Below are 12,137 nucleotides of genomic sequence, written 5' to 3' on the forward strand. Positions count from 1 at the left end.
AGTACACAATTCACCTTAAAAAGTTCAGACCTCCATATAATGAATCTCCCTAAACAAATCATTTGTTTCATATTTTTGTTAATCTTGCTCTTTTAATTGTAAATATAATTACAAATAATGTAATATATAATTTCAACTGTTTTACTAAGCTTGTACTGTACTATAAATTATACAAAAAAAAAGCCCACTGTTTAAAATCATCAATCCTTGAGCAAATTAAATATAGTAAATTACTGTTGATGCGACAGAATTGGGGAATGTGTCATTATACAGGTCTGATAATAACTACTCACAGATATTTTTCTTTTCCAGGTGCACAATATGTATTGGTTAGATGGAGGTCATGCAGGTGGCAGCAAGACCTGGATTACCACACCCACCATCCTCAAGTTTCTTGCTAGTTTGAAACACATAAATATCCACATACATGTTACTCCCTATCAGGTAGGGCTGCCATTATTATTTGTACAGTATTATTTCGTTTTATACTTTTTTATTGAAAAATTATTAACACTTAACGTTCCAAGCTGTAAACGTTCTGGGCATCTCTAACTCAAAAACTAACTATAAATTTGGTGTCAAATGTTCGCAGATGAATTTGTTAAAGTACAGATGCCATACAAAATGTATTTTTATAATAGTTTATGCATGATGGTGCTGAATATAACATTTTCTAGTAACATTCTTCATATACAGGCCCCTGTATTTTTCAATATTCCTCATCTATTTTTATTAGTTTTAAAATGTGCACACATTAGTCTGTATGAGTGAAAAGAAGACATAAGTTTCATACTTTTATGACAGGTAATCTGCCAAAAAGTGATATTACCCCATTTCATGTGGTAAGTAGTTGACCAATGTTATCTCTGGATGGTCCCCGATAAGTTGTGCTCCTAAAAAGGGATTTTTGCTTATTTTGAGACGAATAAAGTATTTTTACCATCATCAGAATGTTTACTATCAGAGTACAGAGGAAACTGTAGCATCATCAGAATGCTAAAGTGTTAATGCAAAAATGCCCTACCAACATTAATTTATCAGAGAAGAGAATATACACATACAACATTATGAGGCTTCTATATGCACTTGCATATTGTCTTATCTTACCCTCCCTCTTATTTTTTTAACGATTACACAGGATTGATTATGACAATGGTTACATAGATACAAAGGTCATTTACAGCCTATGACGAGTTCCTCAATCTAGAAAAACTGGAAGCAAGAATGCAATCCTCTGTATTGTAAGATGTGCTGGAAAAAAGGTAGCTGGCAGCTCTTGGATATTTTGTTTAGAAACGTCTATAATCCAAACTGTTGATAAAACTCTGCACTTTGACTCCAGACAGTCTCTGAAACAGCGGGTACAAAATTGTACTGGCAATCCAAATCTCCGTACTTTCAGTATACACACACACACAGTACTTGGCTGATTTCCAATGGGTGGCCCTGCCACCTGGATGCCAAATACTATAGTCAGCATTGGTGTTAGCCAAGGTTAATGTGTATGAGTAGTTCAATACCAACAGCCTACCATTCTTCCAATAGTGCACTGCAATCCCATTTAAGGGACCAGCAAGATTAGCAGTGTTGCAGGACATTATGAAAAAGAGGCTGTCTGCTGGAAACCTGGTTGTATAAGGCTCCTCTTAATGATTTCATTGACTTCACCATGCCTTGTATGCTTTGGGAGAGCATGCCATGCTGACTGTACCTGTCAACTGCTGCCTTGCCACAAAACACCTGGATTGGAGCAGCAAGGCAGAGATACTGCAATACAAAAGGATGCAGCTTGAGATGAATGCCTGTTGCTGACATGGCCATTAATAGGAAATTATCTGCACGGAGAGCTGCCACCACTGTGAAGAGAGAGATCTTGTATTGTGTTGATGCAGCATCGACACACTGCAACTGTTCTGGCCCAGCTGGATTGCTTGCAAATTTAAATGAGGCTGTTTATAGTACTGGGACTGCAAGAGTAACACTTTGCAGGAGTACACAATTTCAGTTTTATACACTCTAAAGTTGTCTAGGTAATTCATTAGAATTTGATTCCCAGATTGTTAGACACTGAGAAGAAGAAGACAGCTAGTTCTCCTGTTTAGATAGTACTTATAGTGACGATGTGGGCAATCGTACACATGGGTTATATGTACATTTTATGTATTATAAAAACATGTAATTATATATATATACTGTACTGTATGTATATATGCATACATATGTAATGGAATTTGGCGCTATTGAATTTGGACATAATGGAAAAGGTTTTGCATTTGTTGCTAATAAAGCCTAACCTAACCATCCTATGCCTGATACACTGAGTCCTATTAATACTACAAATGTGTGCTATACTAGTAGTATTTAAGTTTAGTTTTAGTTTTTCTGAACTCTAGAGAGAGAATTCTGTAGTGCCAAATTCTGCTATTTAATTGTCCATTACATCAATATATGTATGATGATCCACTGAGTTACAAAAAGTCCTATCTAAACAAGAGGACGGGTTGGACTAAAAGGCTGATGGAGCAATCTGGGCCTTGACCAGTCTAAATATAAAGTTTGTTTTGCTCTACAGGTACGAGATGAACAACGGCCTTGGATCAGAAAGGAATGCAAGGCATTTTATGATATTTTGCGTCGAGCTGGAGCCAAAGTTTACTACACTCTACATTTTAAAGATGAGCCTGCTTCTCTAATGTTGCACTTTAGAGTTCTCGAAGAGTTTAACAGAAACTAAAAATATCTTATCAGTACTGTAATTACATTTTGTATACAGATCATAAACTTTAATTGCAGAATAGTTAGGATTCAGTCATGTAGTTAATTTGATTTTTTTTTTAGTAGTAATGCAGTGTAATTGATACACTTGTAATTGGCAATTAGATTTCATTGTATACAGTACTCGTATAACCCGTAGATTGTAGTACCAGCAAATAGTAATCTACTGTATTTGAAGTTTAAGAGTTCCCACCGTAAATTTGGATCAAAACCCAAATAAAATATTAATTATGTTTTGTATTATCACTCCTGATATGCAACTATTTTCTATAATGAAAAAAGTACTGAGACTGGTAACTTAATTACTTTTAAGGGGACCAAGTCGCATTCATTCTGATGGGTAACATTTATAAATGTCCAATTTTCATGAAACTTCATTTACAAGGTCTAACCTGTAAGATAAACCTCTAGCTCAAGTTTCAGCTTTGTAACTCAAAAGGAGATGTAAAGGAAAAAATGACAGCATTTAAAAAATTCCAAGACTATAGAATTTCTAGCCAATTTTTTAAATCTTCAATATAACTAATACAATAGTAATATTCTGAAGGATGGTATTATGTAATAATGTTTACTTGCTGAAAAAAATGTAATAATTTATCATTTTGCTAAAAACTGCACTTTAAAATTGATAAAATATTTCAAATCCATACACGAACATAATACATTATATGAAATTTATGAAAATTGGTTCATAAATAACAAAACAATTTTTAAAGATGTACAATTGTACTTTTGAGTAAAATAACATCAATGAGTGTACCACCAGTAGATGGGATAGATGGTGCTCGATTGTCTTCATCTCGTTGGATTTTTGGTGGTGTTGCATCCATAAATGCTAGCAAGTTTCTGGAATATCGTATGCCAAACAATGGAGAAAAAAATTACATACCACTGTTTATATCTGTTTAAAAATTGCGACCTTTGTCCTCACAGGAGCAAAAGAAATCCCCCACAAAGAAAGAAACGAGAAACACTTCTTCCAACTTCTGAGACAAACCCATAGCAATGAATTTGCCACAATTATTACAGTTGCACTTAAGGTGTGGCTGTATACATAATGCAATATTTAAGGGATTGATTCAACAAATCCGTATCATTTACAAATTTATTAAAAATCCTAAATATTCTCATAATAGCACAACTATATTACATGACTGGCTGCTTGCTGCACTTTATATAGAATCGTGCATATAGTGAATATCACCATCTTTCTTATCATACTGGGCCAGTAAACAAGTTTTTAATGTATTGTATCCACACTTGCAATTCACAAGGATGTCTCAAAAATGAACATATATGAGTGAAGTACAGTAGTTGTCAATGGCTAACACTTTTCACACATTTTCTGAAATTTAAAAATACATTTGCATAAAAGTGTAGAAAAAAAATGATTCCTTAAACAGTTTCTATAGTAGTTAATCTTGGGACATTCTTACACTTGTATAAATATACAAAATTATAAAATCTGGCACAACAATTAATTATAAAGCACTTTTTTTTTCTCGAGCATTTATTGTGGGTGTGAGTGTATTTATCGAGTTATCGTCCACATTTGTTAAAAGTGCACATTTTTAATAAGCAGTCTAATTAAAGTTAATGATTTAGTTAACAAGGACATTACCTAATGAATGCATCATCTTTTTAAGACTAATGATTGTTGGGTTACTGACCAAAAATATTATACAATATTTACACATGTATAATACACACACATTGGGTGTTATATAAGTATATGTGTACGTGTGTGTCATATGTGTGTATGTGTATGTGTGTGTGTGTGTATGTGTAATATATATGTGTGTGTGTATGTGTAATATATATGTGTGTGTGTGTGTATGTAATATATATGTGTGCGTGTGTATGTGTAATATATATGTACTCGCTTAATTGTGCTTGCGGGGATTGAGCTCTGGCTCTTTGGTCCCGCCTCTCAACTCTCAATCAACTGATGTACAGATTCCTAAGCCTACTGGGCTCTATCATATCTACATTTGAAACTTGTGTATGGAGTCAGCCTCTACCACATCACTTCCTAATGCATTCCATTTGTCAACCACTCTGACACTAAAAAAGTTCTTTCTAATATCTCTATGGCTCATTTGGGCACTCAGTTTCCACCTGTGTCCCTTGTGTCAAATAGCCTGTCTTTATCTACCCTATCAATTCCCTCAAGAATCTTGAATGTGGTGATCATGTTCCCCCCAACTCTTCTGTCTTCCAGCAAAGTGAGATTTAATTCCTGTAGTCTCTCCTCGTAGCTCATACCTCTCAGCTCGGGTACTAGCCTGGTGGCCAACCTTTGAACCTTTTCCAGTTTAGTCTTATCCTTGACTAGATATGGACTCCAAGCTGGGGCTGCATACTCCAGGATTGGCCTTATACATGTGGTATACAAAGTTCTGAATGATTCCTTACACAAGATTCTGAATGCCGTTCTTATGTTGGCCAGCCTGGCATATGCCGCCGATGTTATCCTCTTGATATGGGCTGCAGGAGACAGGTCTGGCGTGATATCCACCCCCACGCCAGACCTGTCTCCTGCAGCCCATATCAAGAGGATAACATCAGCGGCATATGTCAGGCTGGCCAACATAAGAACTGCATTCAGAAACTTGTGTAAGGAATCATTCAGAACTTTGTATACCACATATGTCAGGCCAATCCTGGAGTATGTATACATGTGTATATATATGTATATATATATATATATATATGTGTGTGTACTACAAATACTGCAAATATTTAATACTTTTGAAAGATGTTAAAAACCTTGCAAATGCAAGAATGTCTTTATTTCAACTTCTTAAAAATGTGAAAGGAAATGAAGCACATATATTGGCACAAGAGTAAATAACATTTATGTATTTAGGCCATACAGTATAATTTAATTGGATTTCCAATGATGTAAACCTACCTATTGCTCATGGTAAAGCACACCCCAGTTACCTAACTCGGTTTTAATTATACTTTTAACAATTTCTAAAAGATATTATTTATGACTGATAATAAAAAATATCTGGTTCTAAAAAAGCCAAAAAAAAAAATTAAATTAAGCTGCCTTAAATAATTATATTCTTTATCAATTGTACTACTTAATAAAATAAAACTTGGAATGTACCTACTATTTTTTTTCATGGGTAAAATAAACAGTTTTGAGTATTACCAGTTTGTGAAGTACAGTATATAATGTTATTGAAACATCCAAACTTTATAAAGTACACCTTCTGCAGCTCCAGTGCACACCTAACATGATGATGTGGTGAACATTATCTACAATAATGGGTGGCATGAACTTTCACACAGCACACTTGAGTCTCTTAAAACTGCATCAAATAGCAAGACACTCTTAACAAGAATGATTCATTCAACAACTTGGCAACGCAACACACTTTCACAAACCAATTCTTTAAATGCTAAATTACTGTGACTGATACACTGATATGAGGCACCAGACAGCAAGGATCAAATTGAGATTCACGTTCACGTAGGCATCAATGTCCTGGCTTGAGGTTAAGGCCCGACTTTGGCCAGCACTCGACAAATGTTACTTATGGCAGTTTTCAATATGTATCTTGACTGAAATTTTTGTATACCAAAATATTGGAAATGTGTGTATTAATGTGAAAAATATATGTATATTATTGTATATGCATGTATTAATACATTTATATATTGATTTATATATTGATGTACAGTGTGTGTGTGTATTAATTTTGTATACAGTACAGTATTTAAAAACTATCATGTAATTATTGCATTTGTATATATTGAAGTAGGTACTTTATATGTAAGTATTAATGCATCTTGCATATAGAGAAGTGCTGTACATGGATGTATTAATGAGAGTTGCAATGAGATTTTTCCAACTTCTTGTTGACACGGAGTGTATGAGAGTAGGGGATTTGGGCCCGGGTTGCGGGGGCATGCACTTATCTAACTACAGCCCTATCATAAATACAATAGCATTTTTAATGTGTTTTCATTCATACATAATCTCATATTACTCAGAGAAAACTCTAATGATCTCTTTCTTTACCTTGGCAGTAAAAATATTGTGTGATCCCCTTTGATATGTTGTCATGAAGGTGTATAAAATAAGTAGTACAAGAAAACCCAACTAAATGGGTGGTACTACTGATCATCACAATGTACACTTCTCTTACAAGTAATGAACTACAAAAATCTCACTAACGTCAATAAATAAATCATGGATCACAAATTGGATTAAGACCACTTGTAAACAATTCAACAATTTAGACCTAACAAGAATCGGTGCATCTGATATAGGCCTACAAAGTGTCATTTCCTCTGGAAGTTGGAACTGTATTGCTATCACAGTTTTTTGACACTGAACACCAAGTGTGGCTCAGTTGTAAACACTAGTGAATCTTGATTGGAATTCATCATTACCACTTGTGAGGTGGAAGACACCCCGAGAACTGCTCTTAACAGATCACTTAGAGATAAATTAACAAGTGCACAGGCAGGAAGGCAGGCTATCATATGCTTCCTCTCCATACATAAAATATGCATAAATTACTTGTTTTTAAAACTTCTATTTGTCATTTATTTACATTCCACATTTAGTTTTTGTGAAGACTTCAAATTTTAAAAAATAATAGCACGCATTAAATGTTTATACATCATAAAAGATAAATAAAATTCATATTTATTAAAATTAACTTCAAATTATCTTAAAACAAATTGCACGTTGATAGTTAAAAAAATGACTAACACCATTTTACTTTAAATTTAAAAAAAGGGATACTAATGACTAAATATTTCACTAAATATTTCAATATTATCATTAGTAGGATTACTCAAGTCATTGTCTTCATATGTAAACTGTTTCACAAAATATTTTTTGTTTTGATATTATTTATCACATTTTATTCATAAACACGAGTCATATACTTTACGCAAATAATTTCATGCCTCTTTTTAAAAGATTGGTATTACACTCATAACTCACTCTACAGCAAACCCACAGGTTTCCTCTACAGCCTGGGTAAGCTTCTCCAGCATCTTGCTATGTGACTCGTATGCGGGAAGATCAATGCGATTGAAACACGTATGTGCCTTTGGCAGGTTTTCTGAAAGTTAAAATATGTAAAAATATATTGCTTAAATTATTTGGTTGTCACCTGCTGTACCTTAACACTTTGGTATCCCTCAACTGACCAATATTTGTTTCACATTTACCCACTTGAAATAGAAAATTTATAAGAACATTAAAAAAAAAAAAAGGAAACTAAACAAGGCATATTGGCCCATGCAAGGCATCTCTTATTTATACTCTCTCAAACTCATTCGTTTACAGTATACTGTACCGAACATCTAACCTATGCTTGAAATAATTAAGCAATTCCATATCTATTATATTACACTGAATTTTTTTTTCCATAATCTATATTATTTTCAAACTAGATTGTGCCCTTTGCATCTTGTTTCATCTATCTTGTGTCCATATATTAACAGGGAACTAAATGTATCGGTATAAAATAGAACATGAAACATAGGGTATGACCACTTTCTAGTTTTGACATACCTGTTGGAGCATCAATTTGATGAATGGTAAAAAGTCTGGGTCCTGCAGCACCAGTAGAGCCCTGCAGAGCTTTGAAGCCTTGTAGTGGCACACGAGATGATCCCGTCACAAACTGCAGCAGTCGTGCTCTCATTTCCTCAGTGTATGAGTCAACTATCTGCCAGAACCACCCAACCACAGGTGTTTCTGGAGTGCAGTGCTAGGAAAAAGTATATAATATTAAGACAAAGTAATTTATAACAAATACATATGAAGCAATATTTCACAAAGTGAAGTTATTATCTGTGCAGTCGTGTAAATTAGGGTTTACACGGATGACAATGAATACGTAAGCAACAACTATAATATCCAGAATGTGTGTAATTATCTAACTGTAGTTACAGGATGAGAGCTATGCTCGTGGTGTCTTTATTATCTTGAGATGATTTCGGGGCTTTTTAGTGTCCCTGCGGCCCGGTCCTCGACCAGGCCTCCACCCCCAAGAAGCAGCCCGTGACAGATGACTAACACCCAGGTACCTATTTTATTGCTAGGTAACATGGGCATAGGGTGAAAGAAACACTGCCCATTGTTTCTCGCCGGCGCCCGGGATCGAACCCGGGTCCACAGGATCACAAGTCCAGTGTGCTGTTCGCTCGGCCGACCGGCTCCCATGTCCCGTCTTTTCCAAGTACTCTTTGTGGTATGAAGCTTTGAAACTACTGGACAGTTTTGGCCTCCACCACCACCTTCTCCATTAGTTTGTTCCAACCATCTACTACTCTGTTTGGAAAAAAAAAAAAAAATCTAATATTTATTTTTGGCACCTCTGTTTTCTTAACTTGAATCCGAGTCCTCTTGTTTGTGAAGTTGCTGGTTTCAGATATTCCTCTTTGTTAATTTGGGTGTATTCCTGTTAGTATTTTGTAAGTGGTGATCACATCACCTTTTTTTTATCTTCTAGTTTTGCCACATTTAAAGACACTAGTCTCTCTTTAACTCTTGTTTTTTCAGTTCCGGAAGTCATTTTCTAGCATGCCATTGCACCTTTTCTGGTTTATGTGCTTCTGAGATTTGGGCACCATACAACTGCTGCATATTTCAATTTTAGTTTCACAAAGGTCATGAAAAGTTTTAATATTTCACTATCCATATAATTAAAGCAAGTCTTAAGTTGCAAAGTGGTGCATACGCTCCTCTCACAATCTTCTTTGTGTGTTCCTCTGGTGACAGCTTACTATCCAAAACCACCCCTAGATCTCGTTCTTTACTACTCTCGTCTCCCACTACTGTGCTACAAGTCAGGTATTAATCACCCACTACAATAGTTAGGTAGCATGTCTTGGGTTTGCTGCTAAGTGACCTAACAAGAGTAACAATATACCACCCATTCTTTATGCCAAACCAAGCAAATTTTGCCCCCGTCTCCATACCAGTTATGTATTTCAACTGAAAAAAGAAAAAGAAATTCATGTCTCTTACCTTGAGTCTTGTGTTGGCTTTCCAATCTTCAATATCTATTTTTCCTAAACCGCCAATGATCAGTTCTAGTTCTCGTTCATCAAAAGGCTTCAACAGCTGCTGTGGGACAACTTCAGTGAAGCCTTTTTGAAGAGCTGCAAACTGTTGCTCAATACCCTGAAACAAAAGACACTTATAAACACTTACTCTTTCTCCTTCATAAAAACATCATTGTACAGTATTTATCCCTTAAGCAGTGGACATCGTCAATTGTTGATTCATAGGATAATGTGGTTATCAACTGCATTAAATATATGAAGATTGAAACCATTATTATCTGGGTTTTACATGTATGATGCAAATACTGTATGGATATAATAGGTCTAAGTGGATGTAATGGAGTTCACCTGGACCCATGAAAAAAGCCTGTTGCCGTTACATGGTATGAATGTGGTTAGCATCATGAATGTTACTAGGGGAATGCGGTCATTGTCATGTGACAATTTAAACAATTATTGTCTAGGTTTTACACATGTGGTGGAAATATGGAAATACAGGAATAGCTCTCTGTAGATGTAGATAAAGAAAAACAATCAGTAAAACATCTGAGAATAAAACAGGAAGCATCAGCAAAGTTGAGCACCAGGAATCAACAAGTGCCAGATGCAGCCCTGCAGAGTGCCTCTACCCAGTGAAACGATAGCCATACATAACTACTACCATACATAACATTTTCCACTATATTAACTATTTTTTTCTGAGCTGATGCCTGGACACCATGAAAATTGGGAAAAGTAATGATCACAAAAGAATGTCTTGGCTACATGGAAGACTAGGGATCACACAAACCACATCATTTGCAATATACATGTCTAATTACCAAACAAATTGCTTCACCTTGACCCTGTGCACCACTATTTCTCGTGCATTAATAACATATCTTGCCAAGTTTTTGTACACAATTATCATAACTAACCATCTTCTTGGCTTTCATTTTCCCCTCTTACCCACATATTCACACAATTCTACTTTATCACTGTTATCATTCTTTCAACACGGACAAAATATCTTAACACGCACACCTCAACCTTATCAATCGCACAAAAATAATTTCTAAACTTAATTTGTGGACAAACCTGCATAAATCTATAGTTGACATACAACCTAACATATTCCTTTTTGTTGTCTTCTGTGACCACCACGCTACTACCCCCCGTCTTCAGTTCTCTCATCTGAAGAACACCAAAGCTCTCGTGCTCAACAGTAAAAGTGCTGTCAATGACATCTGTGATGTCATTTACCCTGTAAACAAGACAATATTATAAGCAGGAGTTTAACCTCGGTTAACATTTACTCAAGTATGTACTGTACCACCAATCCTTTTTAATACAAGTGCAGTATACTACTTAAATTTAAATTTTGTACTGCAATAAAATGCATTTTAGAAACCAAAATGTAGAGAGAAAAAAAAAAAAACTTCATATCCTCCTCGTGGGTCCAACTGATTTTCTCATGGATCTATTATAAATAAAAATAAAAAAAGGGCTCTGACATAAAACATCACAGAACACTGCTTATACATGTGAAATTACTACCACAAGGAGGCTACACTACTCGCTAACAATAGGGAATTTCCATGTACAGTACTACTACTAAAAGGTAAAGGTGCTTCAAGGCACAAGCTGATATACAAAAGCATTCTCCAGAAATTGTATGGACACTGCCATAAATAAAATAAGCATTTGAAAGCCATTATATAGGCTTTCACAAAACATTACAGGAATTATTTATTGTACAGGTCTATAACATTCCGTTAAAAATACTGTAAACAAGTTCTCACAGCATCCAATTAAGCGAACGATGAAGATGCGGATCAACAGCTTCGATATCATCAAGAATGATGAGTTTATTCAGCAACATTTTGTAGAATGGCATGGAGAAGCCACCATCAATGTAGTGCCCATGAAATATTGCCATCCCTATCACACGGCCGACAAAATGGAAATATGACAAGTGCTCCTGGAAAGCAGAGAAAGATGGTAATTAATTACAAATAGAAACATATCAAGCTTAGGGTAAACTTTAGTGAAAATTAACATTTGGATTTACAATTCGGTTAATAACATTGCAAAGGTGGAAGGTGTAAATGGTGATCTAACAACTCCCATTAAACTGGATGCTTTCCAAGGTAGGCTAGTTGAGCCTTGAACTTTTGCCTGAGCAGCTCCTCTGCCTGACCTGACCTTTTATCTCCATCACCTCTTGTATCACTTCCTGCTCCATACAACTTTTACTTCCCAATTTTATTTGCTTCCCCAAATCCAATCTCCATGTCTATAGCTGGGGATTGTATGTATGTATATATGTATGTACT

At 35.3% G+C, this 12,137-nt stretch overlaps 2 protein-coding genes across 6 annotated transcripts in view; one reads left to right on the forward strand and one right to left on the reverse strand.

The window, feature by feature from the left end:
• The window catches only part of LOC123760379 (mitochondrial protein C2orf69 homolog), a 16,169-nt gene extending 13,161 nt beyond the window's left edge, over positions 1-3,008 (forward strand). For all 3 annotated transcript variants that reach the window (XM_045746044.2, XM_069338251.1, XM_045746045.2), the window contains exons 5-6: positions 313-444; positions 2,573-3,008. In XM_045746044.2, coding sequence (XP_045602000.1) covers positions 313-444; positions 2,573-2,734 — 294 coding nt within the window. In that variant the 3' untranslated portion in view covers positions 2,735-3,008. The remainder of the gene's footprint in view (positions 1-312; positions 445-2,572) is intronic.
• Positions 3,009-3,866: 858 nt separating this feature from the next.
• The window catches only part of Smurf (SMAD specific E3 ubiquitin protein ligase), a 58,658-nt gene continuing 50,387 nt past the window's right edge, over positions 3,867-12,137 (reverse strand). For all 3 annotated transcript variants that reach the window (XM_045746034.2, XM_045746036.2, XM_045746035.2), the window contains 5 exons: positions 11,604-11,782; positions 10,900-11,065; positions 9,785-9,940; positions 8,324-8,522; positions 3,867-7,868 (listed from right to left, as the gene is read on the reverse strand). In XM_045746034.2, coding sequence (XP_045601990.2) covers positions 7,744-7,868; positions 8,324-8,522; positions 9,785-9,940; positions 10,900-11,065; positions 11,604-11,782 — 825 coding nt within the window. In that variant the 3' untranslated portion in view covers positions 3,867-7,743. The remainder of the gene's footprint in view (positions 7,869-8,323; positions 8,523-9,784; positions 9,941-10,899; positions 11,066-11,603; positions 11,783-12,137) is intronic.

This window comes from Procambarus clarkii, chromosome 39 (assembly GCF_040958095.1).
Source record: "Procambarus clarkii isolate CNS0578487 chromosome 39, FALCON_Pclarkii_2.0, whole genome shotgun sequence".
NCBI classification, from domain to species: Eukaryota; Metazoa; Arthropoda; class Malacostraca; order Decapoda; family Cambaridae; genus Procambarus; species Procambarus clarkii.